This window comes from Bufo gargarizans, chromosome 6 (assembly GCF_014858855.1).
Source record: "Bufo gargarizans isolate SCDJY-AF-19 chromosome 6, ASM1485885v1, whole genome shotgun sequence".
NCBI classification, from domain to species: Eukaryota; Metazoa; Chordata; class Amphibia; order Anura; family Bufonidae; genus Bufo; species Bufo gargarizans.
Window position 1 is genome coordinate 335,944,179 of NC_058085.1, and position 21,210 is coordinate 335,965,388.

The window sequence follows — 21,210 nt, forward strand, 5'->3', positions numbered from 1 at the left end:
AATAAAGGTCACAACTCCTAACAGTACAAATGGCTGGTGGCAGTTGAAGGATGGAACTGAGCATGTGCGACCACCACACTATACAGCTTAAATACCAGGAGAAGCCATAAGATTAAGATAATATTTCACAAATGGAGCTTTTTTGTGACAGAAAGTAAATTACAAAAAATGATTTGTCTTTTATGCCGAACATTATGTTAAAATAACATTTAATAATGGCACAGCCCCTTTAAAGAAAAGAAAGGTAAGTATGTGTGTACAAAGGGGACAAGGACAAGGGCAGCTATGATGAGGTTGGCTACTTTTTAAGTTTATGTTATATTGAAATGTTCATGCACCTATCCCTTGTGCCAGCTCGGTACTGAAAGGTCCCATGAATGGGAAATATTTAGCATTGATAATGTATGAGATATAGGACAGATTCCCATTAAAATCAATGGGAAGCTGGATACACGTGGATTTCATGTGGATTTTAGTGGGGAATATGTCTCAACTGCAATGTGAACACACCCTAGCTGGATGCGCTCAGCGCATGCGCAGATGCTGCACAAGTATTGCTGCCTGTATATCTGCACTTGCACAATGGCACATTCCGCAACTGTGCAGTACCTGTGCAGAAATAAATGTGGCAAGGGAAAGACGAGGAAGCGGCCACATGATTGCCTCCATCTTACATCCTATGCTGGCTGTCTATGGGCAGGGGTGCCTTCAGGTGACCAACTGGGGCAGGAAATAAACGCATTAACACTTTTTACAATAAATCATTTTTTTTTTTTTATAATACCAGTAATTTTAATTTATATTATGACTTACAGTGTTTTGTCCTAGTTTACGCATTCTGTTCACTGTGGGGTCTATTATCTTTACAGGCAGTTTCCAGAATGGAATTAAGCCAGCCTGTGACAACCAGTCTATTGCCATTGTTGGCGCCATGACCATGCCTCCTACAGCGCTGATGGGGATTGAATCAGAGTCTTCACAAGGGATGTCTACAGCTTTAGCACCACCCCATCATATGTTGACAATATCTCCAATCAAAATGCCACTTTTAGGTATGATTTTCCAATATACTCTATACTGTGAAGCAACTTGGACATGCAATTTGATGTCTCCTCCTAGGCCAGTGATGTTACCTCTACCGGCCACTTGGCCTAGGTGCAGCTCTACTATTCAAGTGAATAGGGCAACACCAGCCCAGTGCCAAGCTGCAATACAAAGCACAGCCACTATACAATGTATGGCACTGTGCTTGGTTAGATGTAAGGAGTTCTTTTCAAACAGCTAATTGGCAGGGGTGCCGAGTGTCAAACCCCAAGTGATCAGATTGATGACCTATCCTGAGGATAGGTGATCAATATACCAGTCCTGAAAAAACTGGAATTATTATTGATGACCAGATCATCTGTTAGAAGAGGCCAGGCGCTCCGTGGCCTAGTTGCAGCTCAACCTCATTCAAGTCAATGGAGCTGAGCACAGCCTCTATACGATGTTGGGCGCTGTGCTTGGAAATCTGCCAGAAGCTTGCAGAGTGCACCACAGCTCCAGTGAGCCTAGTGGCTCCCTTAAACAACTGATGAGCGGGTGTGCCAGGACTAAGACCCCTGCCGATGTGATAATGCTGATCTATCTTGAGGATAGAAAAAACAATATATCATATAGAGCAGCACAACAGTACCTTCACATTGGACTTTAGGAATGCATCAGCCTATCCAAGGTCCAAGATCTTTAGGGGTCACCACCAAGCTTGAAAAAGGCTACCATGTAGCCGAAACGTTGCTGTCTTTGGACCATTTGTACTGTCTCATGCACCACTTGTGAATAAACCTTGCTGGACTGGAGATGCTGCCATCTGCTTTAATTTGAATACTATCTTGAGGATAGGTCATCATTTAGCCGAATAAACCCTTTAATGTTTTTCTTGTAGGAACATTACTTTCATAGGACTTAAAGAGATGCTATGGTTTCTTCTTTGTATATTGAAAAATGAGACATTTTCCTATATAATTTCTGTATAAATATTGCATAGTTTTCATTGCCTCTGCTTGCAGTAATTTAATAGGAACCTTTGGTGGTTACCTCCAGGAATAAAACATGCCCTGGTCATGTGATGGACACACAGAGGCTCATGTCATTATAGTACAGTTATCAGTGTAACTTTTAATGAGTGCAATACAGTGTGTGATGGACTTGATCTGTTAAGGTCCCTTTACAGGGGACGATGTTATCGCAGATTGTCAGGAGGGAATCTGTCACAGTGTAGGGGAGGAACACACCATAATGATAACAGAAGGAAAATTATCAAGAACTAGGCCTCAAGGCTAGGCAAAGGGAAATGGGGACCACCTAGGTAAACCCTAAACCTAGCCCTGACTCCTGTCAGTATGAATAGACCCTGAAGGTGGTAATATTCATACACCGTAAACCTAGGCCCTAGTAACCCTGAAAATCCCTAGGATTAGTGACTAGGGTCTGAGACTACTGGTTCCTTCCCAGAAGAACGAACCAGCATCTCCCTGAGGCCTAGTAAACAACGAGCAAATGGGAACAACAAAATACCAAGAGAAGTACACTTATCTTCAATAGAAAAGGATGAGCAGGAACTCAGATGAGGACCACACACCAGCTCTTCCAACTCCAGGCAGAGAATATCAACCGCATGGTATGAAGTGTGAGTCCAGACTAAATAGAGGAGCAGTAATGACCACAAGCTACACCTGATACAAGAGGTGTGGTATTTACCAACAACAACACTGCAACAAGTGAAAACAGGCTGTCAGATGACCTAATGTGCAGCCAGTCTCTCAGATCTTCTAACTGGATGGACAGTGTCAGAATCGTTCCTTCCCGACGATCTGCTGATTGCTGGTGGAGGAGACCTATGCACTTACATGCTGTGATCCCCTCCAGAGGATGGGGAGGAGTGATCGCTAATGACATCGCTTATCCCCATACCGACTCGTTATTTGCCGGCAGGACGATCTGCTGTCGGGGAAACAATGATTTTTGTGTTCGCACAAACAACCTAATTACCTGATGAACGAGTGTTTCACTCTTTCATCGGGTAATCGTAGGTACATTTACACAGCCAGATCATCGCTAATAGGCATTTCTATGGACGCTAGTTATCTATGATCTATACGATTCTCGGCCCGTGCGCTGTACACTTACATAATTGATAATCATGTACTGTAACTTGTAATGAACCGGTGCGATCACAAGGCCAGGACAGACCTTAATCTGCTGGAACAGTTGAATGACAGCAAGCAGAGATCCTGAAAACCATGAGAAATGCATACAGAAAGTAAATAAAAAAGTATAATTTCTCACTATGCAATTACTATTTATATGGTGAGACAATTATTCCGATTTTTTTAAATAATTGGAGCGGGTCCAGAAATTAATAATGTTCCTATTGGTAATAAGACATCCTGGGTCACGTTTCCATTTGACCTAACCATATTGTGACCCTTTTTGCTCTTTCAGACTACATCTGTTCTATGCTTAATTAATTAATAGTTTCCTCTCTAAACGTATCTGCAAATCAGGCATGCCAAGCTGAATGGCTGGAGACTTGATTTTAGCAAAGCAATGCAATGCATGTTTTGGCGAAGACATTTATGAATGCTGCCAGACTAAAAGATAATGTACGTATATGAGTGAAAATAGACATAGAGCAATAGTCAGCTCCCCGCATGCCCACAATGCATTGGTCTAATTGCCCGTTGTACAGAGGGATCATAAACTTTGTAAAGCAGCCTGTGCCAGCTGAGTCTTGTACATAGATGTATGTTTGTAGGTATGTTGTGTATGTTTGCTTTAGGCCTCATTCACACGGCCGTTGTCCTGTACCTTTCCGTGCATTGGGGACCGCAATGTGCAGTCCCCAATGCACAGGCAACATCCGTGCGACTGCCGCAGATGGATCCAGATCCATCCAACTTGAATGGGTCCGTGATTTGTCTGCACTGCAAAAAAAACAAAAAAAAACAGAACAAGTTTTCATGGGGTTCCGTGCCTCCGTTTCACACAGCACCTTCCGTATTGCATTTCATCAAGTGAATGGGTCTGCATCCTTGATGCAGTGTGCACACGGCTGAGGACCATATATTTCGGACATGCTGTTTGCAGGCCACAATATGGGTATGGCCAAGCAACGCTCATGTGCATGAGGCCTTAGGCCTCTTTCATACGAGCGTGAAGGATTGGTATCGGATGCGTTTAGGGTGCGTTCAGTGAAACTCGCACCATTTTGCAAGCAAGTTCAGTCAGTTTTGTCTGTGATTGTGTTCAGTTGCTCAGTTTTTTCTGCGCGGGTGCAATGCATTTTTATGTGTTTCAATTCGTTTTTTAGAATATTCGTAATATTCTAAAAAACAAATATATAGCAATATAGCGAATATTATATAATTATTATGTAGTAAGTCAGTGATAATATCTGACACTGATAAAGCTGGGTCATAACTCAGTGTAGATCGCAAGTTATTACCCAGCTTTCCCAGTGTCAGATATCATCCTAGTGTAGATCGCGAATATTCTAATCACAAATTTTCCGATTGTGCAAATTTTCCATGCAAAAGGCTACACTAATAAGCTTGTGAGTTATGAATAATGACCTCTATTGGTTTCACAGTCTTATGACAAGTCTAATATTCTTGTCAGAAGACTATGAAACCAATAGAGGGCGCTATTGAGTTATGAACAGCGCCCTCTATTGGTTTCATAGTCTTCTGACAAGAATATTTGTCTTGTTATAAGACTCTGAAACCAATACAGGGCGCTGTTCATAACTCAATTGCGCCATCTATTGGTTTTCATAGTCTTATGACAGCTGAAAAACAAGGCAGATTCTGCTCATTTTCATGTCTTTCCCATAAGCCCATGTTTATGTAAATGAGTTTTTACATGCCAAAACTGTATAGAAAGGTTATTGAATATTATGTTAGGACAATCAGAAAACTTTTTGCCATACTAATGATATTGATCTAGGTGTGCAGGTCCACCCAAGCCATCCAACAGATACAAAATAACTTTGAGGTTTACTTGTTCTCAGTCAGATGAGAGCTGGTTTGGAATATCTCATAGTGCATGAGGCTGCCATTGTAAGGTATGCTGACTGTTAACTGTCTCATGGATAGATTGTTGGCTTGCACATACCTGGCTTTGGCATACAGCCTTTGTGTGGTTGTCTATTGTATGTTGTACATAATAGGAGTGTAAGACGCATCTAGCTATCCTCTTAATGCTATTTCCAAACCATTTTGATGGTGTTTCAATCAATTTCTAACCATTTTTTATGAACCAGACACCCTCTTCTCTTCTGAGCAGGGGGTGCCTGGTTCTCTCCCATTGACTTTCATTATACTCGGGTGCTTGGCCAAGCACACGAATATAGCAATGTGTTAGGGCCGAACACCCGAATACTTTGGTGCTCGCTTATCACTAATCACCAGTCCCTTCATCAGGCGTACTACAAGAATATATGAAGAAACAGCAATATATATACAATAAGAACAGAGACATGGGGGAATGAATGGATATTTGAAAAACAGCAGAACAACAGAATATGGGCTCCATGTCTTTTTTTTTTTGCGTACCGTATACGGAACAATTCATTTCAATGTGTCCACAAGTAAAACGGAAGTTACTCCGAGTTCATTCCGTTTCCGTATGGCCATCTTTCCATTCCGCAAAAAAATAGAACATGGCCTATTATTGCCCGCACTTACGGACAAGCATAGTACTGTTCTTTCAGGGGCCAGCTGTTTCATTCCGCAAAATACGGAAAGCACACGGACATCATCCATATTTTTTGCAGATCGCAAAATACATATGGTCGTGTGCATGAGCCCTATCAAAGATCTTGAGAATGAGTCCACTCCTTAATTATCTTACAGATAATGGGTGTGAAAGTTTTATGGTCTCAGAGACCTGGTGCCCCGACTATGTCTATAGAAGACTGTTTAGATCTTGTAGTGTGTCATAAATCCCGGGGACAAATTCAGTCCAATATTCAAAGTGTCAAGCAGAGTTATAAATTTGTATTCCCAAATTCTTCTAGCTCTTTGGGATGTGATGTTGCCTTTTAATATGAGAACTTGTGTTATTCATTGTGTCCTGGGCTACAGAAATGTTTAGCCACAGGAAAGTGTAGCTTCTAATCTTTAATTGTGTGGCGGTGGGACCTCATCCTTGCATTGAGTATCTGTCCTGGTTCTCCAACGTAGACATACAGACATCCCTGTATCGAAAAGCTATTGATCGGCCTACATACCTCAAATGGGACAGTTACCACCCCAAACATATTAAAAAGTCCATCATCTATAGTCAAGCCATCAGATATAACCATACTCCTGCTTGATGTTACCTTAAGGAATGTGCACACTTACCTCTTTCCTCTTAAAGGAACAGTGGGTGTTCTCCTAAATCCTTCCCCAGCCAAATGCTTAAGGTCCCAGGGTATTTAAGGCACCATCACCAGGCAGAGGGTGCCTAAATTTTTGGTTCTCTGGTGACCAGCAAAGGTGTTTGATAGTCTAGTGCTACTGAGATTTATCTTCTTGTAGCCTGTATTATTTTCTGCCTGTGTTCCTGCTGTACCCCTGTTTCCATCCCACCGATGTGCTCCTAGACTTTTAAGTCAAAGTTCAGTTTGTGTTTAAGTTAACCCAGTCTTAAGTCAACCCAGTCTATGCTCCAGTCAAGTTCCCAGCCTGCCTACCTTGTGTTTGCCTCATCACTACCCGACCCGCAAGTCATTACTGTGTCCACGTTAATTGTACGATGCTTAGATCTCCAAAGCCATCATTCTAGTCTTGGTGCCTGTTCAGACAGTTGCTTAGTTTTTTATGCATTTTTGGTACATTTTCTATATCCAGAGCTCACAATGCTTGCACTGGAGTCCCTGACCCCCATGGATCAGCCTGCAACTACACCAGGACTATCCAAGGAAGAAGAATTCTGGTTGCTAACCCACAGTCCAGTTCCCTATATAGGGGGTTAAAGGGTGAATACTGGGGAAACAGAATAATGTCCTTGGGATTAGCAATATGCCAAATAGTTAATTGGCACAGGGAATTCACACTTGCCTATCCATGACAGCAGTGATACTATGGAACTCATTAAAGGAGCTCAAGAGAGAATTGGAAGGAAACAATATTACAAGTTATAGTTACTAGAATACTAGAGATGAGTTCTTGATCCAAGGGTCTAATTTGATTGCCAGCGGTTGCTGTGCACCGATGTCCCCTATCCTTACTGCCGCAGTCCCACGCTCAGTGTTTGCCAGTGAACTCCATGTTTTCCTTCCAGCCCTGGGCACAGCATGTTTTCAGCTTGTTCCCCGTAGCACTTCTTTAAGGGCTTGTTTCCCATCACTTCCTGTGATTTATGGGTTCGGCACATGTGACCATGATGACCAATCCTAGCCCTCCTGCACCTATTTAAGTGGACCAGCCCTCTTCCCAGGTGCCTGAGCATGAAGATACTTGTGTCCTGCAATGGATGCTCTTATCTCTGCTTGTGTTCCTGTTTACCTGAACTGTGCTTGTGTTTCTGGTCTCTGCTACCTGTTTGATCCCTGCCTGCTTGCCTTGACTCTACTTTTGCCGAACTGGATCGCCTGATCTGTACCTGTGCCACCTTCCTTGACCTATTGCTTGTATGACTTAATCTCTGCCTCATCCTTCAATCCTGCACTGTTGCTCCTGGTTACGACTCGGCCTGTTAACTACATCTGTACCTCTGGTATCATGCTTTGGTACCTCCTGGTCCACCTGGACCAGCTTCCTCGTGTGCCAATCCTTCTACAGAGGTAGTGACCTGGTGTTCCCCCTGGGAAAGTGTATCCCCACCATCAGGGGTACTGCAAAAAACTGAGGTGTTCACTTAGACAACACCATTAGAGGAGTTGGTCACCTGGCACAGTGGGTTCACAATCACTGGTTCGTGACACTTCTTTCCCCTGTTACCCTAATTGATTCTATTTCTAGGTGAAATACCTAGGAAACTGTTCTGTGCTGGTTGACCAATGAAGGAGAAAGATTGATCATCTGCCAGTACCCGACATTTTCTGAGGTATTTCATCTAGAAATACTGTAGAATCAATAGAGATCAATGGGTCCGCACTGTGATGTGGCAAGCTCAAGGCTGGTAACCAGTATTTTGAGTATCCACAGAGAGTGCCTCTGGCTATGGCTCTTGAACTTGATCCATATTATATTTTAAATGGCTATGGACTAGAGATGAGCGAGTATCCTGAAATCAGCTTCCATCCAATTTGACCAAATCGGGCAAGAAATTAGATTTGGGTATAAATCAATTCTACTTGAATTGAAAGTGCTTTAAATGCCCAGCAAATTTCTCCCTCGTTGAATAAATCGACTCACTTATCTTTACTATGGACTCTGGATCTTTACTATGGACAATGAATGCTTTCCACAGTCTTCATTATATTTACTCCAGTCCAGGCTCAATAATGGACCTAAAAGGTCCAGCAGACAACAACCCCATACAGAATAAACTTTAAAACCAATCAATAGCCACTAGGGTCTATTTCTTATGGGATGATTCACAAATAACCATTTATACCTTATTGATGATCTGCCCTGTTTGTCCAATGGTAACAACTAGTGTTATTTGAGCACCAAAGTGCTTGGGTGCTCGAGTAGAACACTTTGTGATGCTCTTGTGCTCTACTAAGCACCCGAGCACAAAGGAAGACAATGGGAGACTCAGCTTGGGAGTCCCTGCTCTGACTTCATACATAGCTATGTCTATATATGGAGTCAGTGCTTGGGGACACCCAGTGTATTTTAATCAAATTTAGCCTCTATTTCTGAAAAGTTTCTGCTGGGATTTGAACTCACAACCTTCTACATTAGTGGCAAGGACTTTAACCACTCAGCTATAAATCTGAATTATAAACTATGTCAGAAAAACCTCATAGTAGTTTGTCATGTAGTAAGTATTCCTATAGAGCAGAGGTATAATTTCATTTTTCAATGCAGGTTAACATGTAGCTGTATAGCGTAGTGGTTCAAGTTCTTGGCTCTAATGTAGAAGGTTGTGAGTTCAAATCCTGGCAATAACATTTCAGAATTAGAGGCTAAATGAAATTTATTTATTTTTGTAATTGTAAAAAATGTATGGCACAAAATAAATGTGTAATTACTAAAACAATATATATATATATATATATATATATATATATATATATATATATATAAATATAAGCATCAAAAGAATAAGGCAGCACTCCAGGTAAAGTGAAAAAAGGTGGATCTTTATTCCCTCTGCAACGTTTCAACCGTCTCGATGCGGTCTTTCTCAAGCATCGAGACGGTTGAAACGTTGCAGAGGGAATAAAGATCCACCTTTTTTCACTTTACCTGGAGTGCTGCCTTATTCTTTTGATGCTTTTCTATGTATAGCCGCCTGAGCCCACGGCTGTGAGGACGTGCACCGGTTTTTTGTCTTGTGCTGCTGAGACCCGCATTTTGTTTCTATATATATATATATATATATATATACAGTATATATATATATATATATACATATAATCATACTTCTGATATATATGAATGCATATGTGGGAAACTACTAGTGATGTTTTTAGCCATAATATATTTACATATATTATAATATATTATATATTCTAAATATATAATAATATATGTAAATATATTATGGCTAAAAACGTGTATGTGTATATATATATATATATATATATATATATATATATATGTTTAAAATAAATTTAGCCTCTATTTCTGAAAAGTTTCTGCCAGGATTTGAAAGATGAGCGAATCGAAGTGACGAATCCGAATTTCCTGACGCTTCATGATAACAAATCACATTTTGTTCTAAAATGGCTGCTGCACATGTTAGGACATGGAGCAAGGAACTCTGGGAACGAGAGATCACCCACAATGTCATGCATGCAGCCAATCAGCAGCCAGCCAGCCATGTGATGTCACAGCCCTATAAATAGCCTCAGCCATCTTGGATTCTGCCATTTTCCAGTGTACTTAGTGCAGGGAGAGACGTCAGCAGGCGCTACAGAAGGACTTTTTTGGCGTGTATTAGTGGCAAAAAAAAGTATTATTTGCCATTCAGCGGTGCAGTTTTCTGTTTCTAAAGCCTTTTTAGCATGTATTAGTGGGAAAAAAGGGCTTATAAGCCGTTGTGTGGTAAAGTAAGAAAATTACAGCCCTTTTTTTGCGTGTATTAATTAGTGGCAAAAAATGTACTATTTGCTGTTTAGCGGTGCAGTTATATATTCTAAAGCTTTTTTGGCAGTATGCAGTGGAGATGTAGGCAGGGAGTCCCTCTGAGTCACTTGCGCAAATGGCCCGCTGCATGCTCACTTGCTTGGGTAGTGAAAGCCAAATTGTCACCATTCGGGAGGAAGATGACTTCTGGCTCTCAACCTTGTTAGACTCTTGCTACCGGTTAAAAATGTGGGTCTTTTTTACACCTGCTGAGAGGGAGGACAAACTAAACTACTATAGAGACATCCTATGGAGTCAGTTGGCCGCTGCCTATCTGCGCCATCGTCCATCCTCTCGCACGTCTGACCGGGGGGTCCCTCTGTACTCTCGTTCCACTGCCATGGCTGCTATTGTGGGGTGGGAGGTAGGAGCAGTACTAGCTCCTTCAGCAGCAGCTTGAGTCTAGAGTCGATTATGAGCAGCTTTCTTAAACCGCCTAGTGAAGAAACTACTCACCAGTAGAGTTGAGCGAACACCTGGATGTTCGGGTTCGAGAAGTTCGGCCGAACTTCCCGGAAATGTTCGGGTTCGGGATCCGAACCCGACCTGAACTTCGTCCCGAACCCGAACCCCATTGAAGTCAATGGGGACCCGAACTTTTCGGCACTAAAAAGGCTGTAAAACAGCCCGGGAAAGAGCTAGAAGGCTGCAAAAGGCAGCAACATGTAGGTAAATCCCCTGCAAACAAATGTGGATAGGGAAATGAATAAAAATAAAAATAAAATAAATAAAAATTAACCAATATCAATTGGAGAGAGGTCCCATAGCAGAGAATCTGGCTTCACGTCACCCACCACTGTAACAGTCCATTGTCAGATATTTAGGCCCAGGCAGAGGAGAGAGGTCCCGTAACAGAGAATCTGGCTTCATGTCAGCAGAGAATCAGTCTGCATGTCATAGCAGAGAATCAGGCTTCACGTCAGCCACCACTGTAACAGTCCATTGTCATATGTTTAGGCCCACGCACCCAGGCAGAGGAGAGAGGTCCCGTAACAGAGAATCTGGCTTCATGTCAGCAGAGAATCAGTCTGCATGTCATAGCAGAGAATCAGGCTTCACGTCAGCCACCACTGTAACAGTCCATTGTCATATATTTAGGCCCAGACACCCAGGCAGAGGAGAGAGGTCCCTTAACAGAGAATCTGGCTTCATGTCAGCAGAGAATCAGTCTGCATGTCATAGCAGAGAATCAGGCTTCACGTCACCCAACATTGGAACAGTCCATTGGCATATATTTAGGCCCCGGCACCCAGACAGAGGAGAGGTTCATTCAACTTTGGGTTGCCTCGCAATATAATGGTAAAATAAAAATAAAAATAGGATTGAATGAGGAAGTGCCCTGGAGTACAATAATATATGGTTAAGGGGAGGTAGTTAATGTCTAATCTGCACAAGGGATGGACAGGTCCTGTGGGATCCATGCCTGGTTCATTTTTATGAACGTCAGCTTGTCCACATTGGCTGTAGACAGGCGGCTGCGTTTGTCTGTAATGACGCCCCCTGCCGTGCTGAATACACGTTCAGACAAAACGCTGGCCGCCGGGCAGGCCAGCACCTCCAAGGCATAAAAGGCTAGCTCTGGCCACGTGGACAATTAGAGACCCAGAAGTTGAATGGGGCCGAACCATCAGTCAGTACGTGGAGGGGTGTGCACACGTACTGTTCCACCATGTTAGTGAAATGTTGCCTCCTGCTAACACGTTGCGTATCAGGTGGTGGTGCAGTTAGCTGTGGCGTGTTGACAAAACTTTTCCACATCTCTGCCATGCTAACCCTGCCCTCAGAGGAGCTGGCCGTGACACAGCTGCCTTGGCGACCTCTTGCTCCTCCTCTGCCTTGGCCTTGGGCTTCCACTTGTTCCCCTGTGACATTTGGGAATGCTCTCAGTAGCGCATCTACCAACGTGCGCTTGTACTCGCGCATCTTCCTATCACGCTCCAGTGCAGGAAGTAAGGTGGGCACATTGTCTTTGTACCGTGGATCCAGCAGGGTAACAACCCAGTAGTCCGCACACGTTAAAATGTGGGCAACTCTGCTGTCGTTGCGCAGGCACTGCAGCATGTAGTCGCTCATGTGTGCCAGGCTGCCCAGGGGTAAGGACAAGCTGTCCTCTGTGGGAGGCATATCATCATCGTCCTGCGTTTCCCCCCAGCCACGCACCAGTGATGGTTCCGAGCTGCGTTGGGTGCTACCCCGCTGTGACCATGCTTCATCCTCATCCTCCTCCACCTCCTCCTCATCCTCGTCCTCCAGTAGTGGGCCCTGGCTGGCCACATTTGTACCTGGCCTCTGCTGTTGCAAAAAACCTCCCTCTGAGTCACTTCGAAGAGACTGGCCTGAAAGTGCTAAAAATGACCCCTCTTCCTCCTCCTCCTCCTCCTGGGCCACCTCCTCTTCCATCATCGCCCTAAGTGTTTTCTCAAGGAGACATAGAAGTGGTATTGTAACGCTGATAACGGCGTCATCGCCACTGGCCATGTTGGTGGAGTACTCGAAACAGCGCAACAGGGCACACAGGTCTCGCATGGAGGCCCAGTCATTGGTGGTGAAGTGGTGCTGTTCCGCAGTGCGATTGACCCGTGCGTGCTGCAGCTGAAACTCCACTATGGCCTGCTGCTGCTCGCACAGTCTGTCCAGCATGTGCAAGGTGGAGTTCCATCTGGTGGGCACGTCGCATATGAGGCGGTGAGCGGGAAGGCTGAAGTTACGCTGTAGCGCAGACAGGCGAGCAGCGGCAGGATGTGAACGCCAGAAGCGCGAACAGACGGCCCACACTTTATGCAGCAGCTCTGACATGTCGGGGTAGTTGTGAATGAACTTCTGCACCACCAAATTCAGCACATGCACCAAGCAAGGGATGTGCGTCAAACCTGCTAGTCCCAGAGCTGCAACGAGATTTCGCCCATTATCGCACACCACCAGGCCGGGCTTGAGGCTCACCGGCAGCAACCGGCAGCAACTCGTCGGTCTGTTGTTCTATACCCCGCCACAACTCCTGTGCGGTGTGGGGCCTGTCCCCCAAACATATGGGTTTCAGAATAGCCTGCTGACGTTTACCCCGGGCTGTGCTGAAGTTGGTGGTGAAGGTGTGTGGCTGACTGGATGAGCAGGTGGAAGAAGAGGAGGAGGAAGCTGAGTAGGAGGATGTGGCAACAGGAGTCAAAGAATGTTGCCCTGCGATCCTTGGCGGTGGAAGGACGTGCGCCAAACAGCTCTCCGCCTGGGGCCCAGCCGCCACTACATTTACCCAGTGTGCAGTTAGGGAGATATAGCGTCCCTGGCTGTGCTTACTGGTCCACGTATCTGTGGTTAGGTGGACCTTGCCACAGATGGCGTTGCACAGTGCACACTTGATTTTATCGGATACTTGGTTGTGCAGGGAAGGCACGTCTCTCTTGGAGAAGTAGTGCCGGCTGGGAACAACATACTGTGGGACAGCAAGCGACATAAGCTGTTTGAAGCTGTCTGTGTCCACCAGCCTAAATGACAGAATTTCATAGGCCAGTAGTTTAGAAATGCTGGCATTCAGGGCCAGGGATCGAGGGTGGCTAGGTGGGAATTTACGCTTTCTCTTAAATGTTTGTGAGATGGAGAGCTGAACGCTGCCGTTTGACATGGTTGAGATGCTTGGTGACGGAGGTGGTGGTGTTGGTGGTACATCCCCTGTTTGCTGGGCGGCAGGTGCCAACGTTCCTGCAGAGGCGGAGGAAGAGGCCGAGGCGGCAGCAGCAGAAGAGGCCGAGGCGGCAGCAGCAGAAGAGGTAGCAGGGGGAGCCTGAGTGACTTCCTTGTTTTTAAGGTGTTTACTCCACTGCAGTTCATGCTTTGCATGCAGGTGCCTGGTCATGCAGGTTGTGCTAAGGTTCAGAACGTTAATGCCTCGCTTCAGGCTCTGATGGCACAGCGTGCAAACCACTCGGGTCTTGTCGTCAGCACATTGTTTGAAGAAGTGCCATGCCAGGGAACTCCTTGAAGCTGCCTTTGGGGTGCTCGGTCCCAGATGGCGGCGGTCAGTAGCAGGCGGAGTCTCTTGGCGGCGGGTGTTCTGCTTTTGCCCACTGCTCCCTCTTTTGCTACGCTGTTGGCTCGGTCTCACCACTGCCTCTTCCTCCGAACTGTGAAAGTCAGTGGCACGACCTTCATTCCATGTGGGGTCTAGGACCTCATCGTCCCCTGCATCGTCTTCCACCCAGTCTTGATCCCTGACCTCCTGTTCAGTCTGCACACTGCAGAAAGACGCAGCAGTTGGCACCTGTGTTTCGTCATCATCAGAGACATGCTGAGGTGGTATTCCCATGTCCTCATCATCAGGAAACATAAGTGGTTGTGCGTCAGTGCATTCTATGTCTTCCACCGCTGGGGAAGGGCTGGGTGGATGCCCTTGGGAAACCCTGCCAGCGGAGTCTTCAAACAGCATAAGAGACTGCTGCATAACTTGAGGCTCAGACAGTTTCCCTGGTATGCATGGGGGTGATGTGACAGACTGACTGGGCTTGGTTTTCAGGCGCCATCTGTGCGCTTTCTGCAGAAGACTGGGTGGGAGATAATGTGAACGTGCTGGATCCACTGTCGGCCACCCAATTGACTAATGCCTGTACCTGCTCAGGCCTTACCATCCTTAGAACGGCATTGGGCCCCACCAAATATCGCTGTAAATTATGGCGGCTACTGGGACCTGAGGTAGTTAGGTACACTAGGACGTGTGGCTGTGGCAGAACGGCCACGTCCTCTCCCAGCACCAGAGGGTCCACTAACACCACCACGACCATGTCCGCGTCCGCGTCCCTTACTAGATGTTTTCCTCATTGTTACCGTTCACCACAATAAGAAAAATATTATTTGGCCCAATGTATTGAATTCAAATTCAGGCCTTTTTTTACAGACACCTAACACTATCTGGCTATCTATTTAGGTACCATATTACACTAATACAGGCACAGCAGTAACGACAGATTTAGCTGAATATAAATTTGAGGCCTAGTATTTAGGCGCTGGGTGACAGGTATAGGTTTACTGACAGAATTAGACTTGGAAATGCACAGTAGCATGTGTGTGAAGTTATTCAGAATGACCCTATGTGCACCTTGAATCTTATATACCCTTTTAGGAATAAATTTAAAGTAGCTCTGATACAGCAGAAACCACTAAATTAGGAAATTGCTAAATTGGGAATTGTATTTCAACCCAGAACAAAAACTGTGCTTTGACGGACACTAAATAACTTGACCAGCAACAGCAGTAACGACAGATTTAGCTGGATATAAATTTGAGGCCTAGTATTTAGGCGCTGGGTGACAGGTATAGGTTTACTGACAGAATTAGACTTGGAAATGCACAGTAGCGTGTGTGTGTGTGAAGTTATTCAGAATGACCCTATGTGCACCTTGAATCTTATATACCCTTTTAGGAATAAATTTAAAGTAGCTCTGATACAGCAGAAACCACTAAATTAGGAAATTGCTAAATTGGGAATTGTATTTCAACCCAGAACAAAAACTGTGCTTTGACGGACACTAAATAACTTGACCAGCAACATCAGTAACGACATATTTAGCTGGATATAAATTTGAGGCCTATTATTTAGGCACTGGGTGACAGGTATAGGTTTACTGACAGAATTAGACTTGGAAATGCACAGTAGCGTGTGTGTGAAGTTATTCAGAATGACCCTATGTGCACCTTGAATCTTATATACCCTTTTAGGGATAGATTTAAAGTAGCTCTGATACAGCAGAAACCACTAAATTAGGAAATTGCTAAATTGGGAATTGTATTTCAACCCAGAACAAAAACTGTGCTTTGACGGACACTAAATAACTTGACCAGCCACAGCAATATCCACAGATTTAGCTGACTATAAATTTGAGGCCTATTATTTAGGCGCTGGGTGACAGGTATACGTTTACTGACAGAATTAGACTGGGATATGGCCAAAAAATAACCACACCATTGATGGTTAAATGCACTTGGTGTGACAGCTTGACCAACCACACTATTGAGGGTTAAATGCACTTGGTGACAGTTTGCCCCTGATGTAGTATATGGCCAAAAAATAACCAGACTATTGATGGTTAAATGCACTTGGTGTGACAGCTTGACCCTGATGTAGGATTTAGCCAAAAAACAACCACACCATTGAGGATTAAATGCACTTGGTGACAGCTTGCCCCTGATGTAGTATATGGCCAAAAAATAACCAGACTTTTGATGGTTAAATGCACTTGGTGTGACAGCTTGACCCTGATGTAGGATTTAGCCAAAAAACAACCACACTATTGAGGGTTAAATGCACTTGGTGACAGCTTGCCCCTTATGTAGTATATGGCCAAAAATTAACTAGACTATTGCTGGTTAAATGCACTTGGTGTGACAGCTTGACCCTGATGTAGGATTTAGCCAAAAAACAACCACACCATTGAGGGTTAAGTGCACTTGGTGACAGCTTGCCCCTGATGTAGTATATGGCCAAAAAATAACCAGACTATTGATGGTTAAATTCACTTCGTGTGACAGCTTGACTCTGATGTAGGATTTAGCCAAAAAACAACCACACTATTGAGGGTTAAATGCACTTGGTGGCAGCTTGTGCTGGCGCACTACAAGACACAAAATGGCCGCCGATCTCCCCAGAAAAAAGTGACTGAAAAACGCTCTGGGCAGCCTAAAAACAGTGAGCAATTCAATAGCAGCAGTTCAATCATCCACAGCTGCAGATCGATCTCTGAATGAAGTCTTTTGGAGGAGTTAATCACTGCCTAATCTCGCCCTAACGTCGCAGCTGCAACCTCTCCCTATACTGATCAGAGCAGAGTGACGGGCGGCGCTATGTGACTCCAGCTTAAATAGAGGCTGGGTCACATGCTGCACTGGCCAATCACAGCCATGACAATAGTAGGCATGGCTGTGACGGCCTCTTGGGGCAAGTAGTATGACGCTTGTTGATTGGCTGCTTTGCAGCCTTTCAAAAAGCGCCAAGAAAGCGACAAACACCGAACCCGGACTTTTACTTTTACTATACAGTTCGGGTTCGCTCATCCCTACTCACCAGCAGCAGCAACTAAACCTGGAGCAGAACCTGAACCAGCAGGTGGTGGCATACTTGAATAGCACCCTGTCACCCCACATTGAAGATCCTCTGGAGTACGGGGCAGCGGATTTGCAGCTGTAACTGGCTGAGTTTGCCCTGGAAAAGCTGTCCTGCCCAGCCAGTAATGTGGCATCAGAGCGGGTGTTTAGTGCGGCGGGGGCCAAAGTTACCCCAAGGATAACTCGCCTGTCCACTCAAAATGTGGAGAGACTGATCTTTGTCAAGATGAATCAGGCGAGAATCAGCCAGGATTTCCACCCACCAATGGCTGATGCATCAGATTAGATCATTCATGCTGCCTCACCCAAACATTGACAAAAGAGACTCGGTTTCTTCTGGCTACCTGTCACAGTTACTATTCTGATGCTTGCCACCCACCTGATGCCAGACATCTGATGCCAAGTGCTCCTTCTTACACCCACCATCGTCTGCGGGTACTGTTATTGCCACCCACCTCCCCACTCTGTCACCGGGTCAATCTGTGGTCTACTGATGCTGCTGCCACCTTACCACTTACTGTAGGTCTCCTCATGCTCCTGCTTCCATCTACACACTATGTCATTGTGCCATTCTGTGGCCTCCTCATGCTGCTGCTTCTGCTGCCACCTCCACACCATGCCACCTTGAAACCCTGTGGCCTCCTCATGCTGCTGCCACCTTCACACTATGTCACCTACTACTCTGTGGTCTCCTCGTGATGCTGCCAACTCACAACTCTGTCATTGGGCCATTCTGTGGTCTCCTCATGCTGCTGCTGCCACCTCCACACTATGTCACCTTGCCACTCTGTGGTCTCCTCATGATACTGCCAACTCACAACTCTGTCTCTGGGCCACTCTGTGGTCTCCTCATGCTGCTGTCACCTCCACACTCTGTCATTGTGCCACTCTGTGGCCTCCTCATGGTGCTGCTGCCACCTCCACACTGTCACCTTGCCTCCTCATGCTGCTGCTAACTGAACAATATGTCCCTGGGCCACTCTGTGGCTTCCTTATGCTGCTGCCACCTGAACACTATGTAAATGGGACACTCTGTGGTCTATTCATGCTGCTGTCACTTCCACACTATGTCACTGGGCCACTGTGGTCTCCTCATGCTGCTGCTACCTCAAGACTATATCATTGGGCTACCCTGTGGACTTCTCAAGCTGTTCTTCCACCCTACCCACTCCATGACTGGGCCATTTTGGCCTGGTTATTATCATCATCTGTCGGAAGAATGGAAAAATGAGACACACAACAGATCCTGTCTGTGTAGCAGCTGTAAGGCCTGTATGGTCCCATCAGAATTGGATTATGATTTGGTAGCCAAAAGCAGGAGTGGGTACAAAACACAGAAAACATGCAAATATTCCATTCACGTGTCATCTCTATTTTGGATCCACTCCTGTTTTTTTGGGCTTTAGCGATATTGATGGATTACTGAGCAAATGCTGACCGAATTAAGGCGGATGCTCAACAGACAGGATCCATTTTTTCTGGGTTATTGTTCTGACAGATCAGAGGAAGGGCAAAATAATCAGTGACGTCAAAATAAACGTACTGCTCACACCCTCTCAACTCTGTTGGGGGGCTCTACTTGTATAAGCATTTAATAAAACAGGTTCTGTAGACATCTATGTGGAATCAGCTGACAGCGGTGTGAAAGGAGTGCGCTCTATTATACTACATTAGGATCCTGGGCCTCTGCACAGTTATACCTGGCACTAACATCAACCTGTAAGGTTGAGTTCACACTTGGGTTATTTGGCCAGTTTTGGCCCTGTAACTGCCCAAATAAGCGAAGTGTGCAGTGGTTCTAAGAGCGACACGTGTCATCTGCATGTCAGGCTGACTCACAGTATTGTTTCACCATAACAGCAGACCCCCTATGCGTGTTACTGCAAGGCACAGTGTTCTACACCACTATACAGGCTCTCTGCAGCCAGGAAATAGCTGTATTGTAATGCTATTTGCTGAAAATAAATTCGGATCAAATCGAATCTTTTTGGAAAATTTGGCGAAATTCGCTCATCTCTAAATATAATGTGTGCCTGTGCAAAAAATACCCGCTTATAATGTGTTCCAGAACAAAATAAATTCCCCTTATGCTTGTTAGTAAAAAAAATCCCCTCCTTACAATGTGTGCCAGTACAAAAATGCTACTTTATAATATGTGCCAGTACAAAAAATGCCTCCTTTTGTGTGCCAGTACAAAAAATGCTCCCTTATAACGTGTGCTGGTATGAAAAAATATCCCCTTTTAGTTCCCCCAGAAGAACAAATGTCCCCATAGTTGCCCCCTTATGCCATCACAAAAAATTTGAGCTCTAATGTCTTCATTCTACTACCCCTAGTTACAAAATAACCCAATTGTGGCCCAACAGCATGCTGCCAAATAAAAATAATAAACTAAAATTCTTACCTTCATTCGACTGTCAGCGGTATCATCCAGTATGTGCCCTGAGCTGTATGCAGCCCGGCACAGGCAGTGTGGTGGTGATGACACCGGCATCTGATGCTACAGGCTACAGGCAGAGAACAGTGATACAGTTGAATATGCAGAGATGAGTGCTTCTACAATGGAAGCGCTTATTGCCCATGGCCATTCTGCTGCTTTCCACTTGTCCCTACCTGGCGCCGCCTGAGGCAATCGCCTCACCTTGCCTCATTGGCAGTGCACCCCTGCTAATGTGATATTGATGGCTTATCCTGAAAAATCTCTTTAAGAAAGAATTGACATCTTGTTTTGAGCCCAAAACTTTATTTAAAACTAGTAGCACTAAATGATGGAGCTATCTAGTATTTGTTTTTAGTTTTTTTTGCTTTACAGTAGGTCAAGGGTTTGGTGAATTGTCCTCTAGAATATTTTCTGTTTCCTATGTTTCTGTGAAGTGATAGCCCTTTTTAACTCTAAAGGATTCCTCTTCATCTTTCTTCCGAGGCTATTGTTGGCTGATGAAAGTTGTATTGCCTACTTCTTTTTATGGAAGAGCAATTTATAAAAAATCAATACTGCATTATCCTTTTTCCATGTACAGATTTTACATTTAATAAGCTGTGTAAACTCAGAACCTTATTTTTTTCTTTTTGCTAATCTGCTATATAGATTTATGACAGATGGAAGAAAAAAAAAACAAGCCTCTCATCAGTTTTGGATTATTTTACCTGAAAGTTTTCACTGTATGAGAGGGCAGTACAATAGCAGATACAGAGAAGAATTTTCTCCTAAGTGCTCATGCACACAAACGTTTTTTATTTCCGTGTATGCGGACCGTATGCCGAACCATCCATTTCAATGGGTCAGCAAAGAAAAATGGAAGTTACTCCATGTGCATTCCATCTGTCCGTATGTCCATATGTCCTATTATTGTCCATATTACGGAAAAGGATAGTACTCTTCTATTAGGGGCCAGCTGTTCCGTTCCACAAAATACAGAATGCACACAGATGTCATCTGTATTTTTTTGCGGATCCATTTTTTGTGGACCTCAAAATACATATGGTCGTGTGCATGAGCTGTAAGATTCTGCATGGACCTGATCCTACTGAACTGCTCCTACTACCCGTCCAGTATGTCCGTGGATCTCCTATCTGTAATTGGATCATCAGTAGCTGCTAGAGATGTGGGATGTGCTCACAATTCGAAGTTGGGCTCAATTTGGGCTCAAATCAGTTAACTGATATGATTCTGGTCTGAATTGATTCTACCTAAAAGAAAAGTGCTCCACTTGGCCTGAAATTTTATGTGAAATGCTCTGAGGTCTCCTAGGACTCATATCCCCCTCCCCCTTGTCTCTCACTTCTCCTCTGTCTGTCAAAATTCACCTGAATTGAATCACAAAAACTTTGGATTTAGATGAAACTAAAATTTTTA

General features: G+C 44.6%; 1 protein-coding gene across 1 annotated transcript in view; it reads left to right on the forward strand.

The window, feature by feature from the left end:
- Positions 1-21,210, forward strand: part of TCERG1L (transcription elongation regulator 1 like) — a 324,890-nt gene that overhangs the window by 111,935 nt on the left and 191,745 nt on the right. The window contains exon 4 of the mRNA XM_044299170.1: positions 874-1,052. Coding sequence (XP_044155105.1) covers positions 874-1,052 — 179 coding nt within the window. The remainder of the gene's footprint in view (positions 1-873; positions 1,053-21,210) is intronic.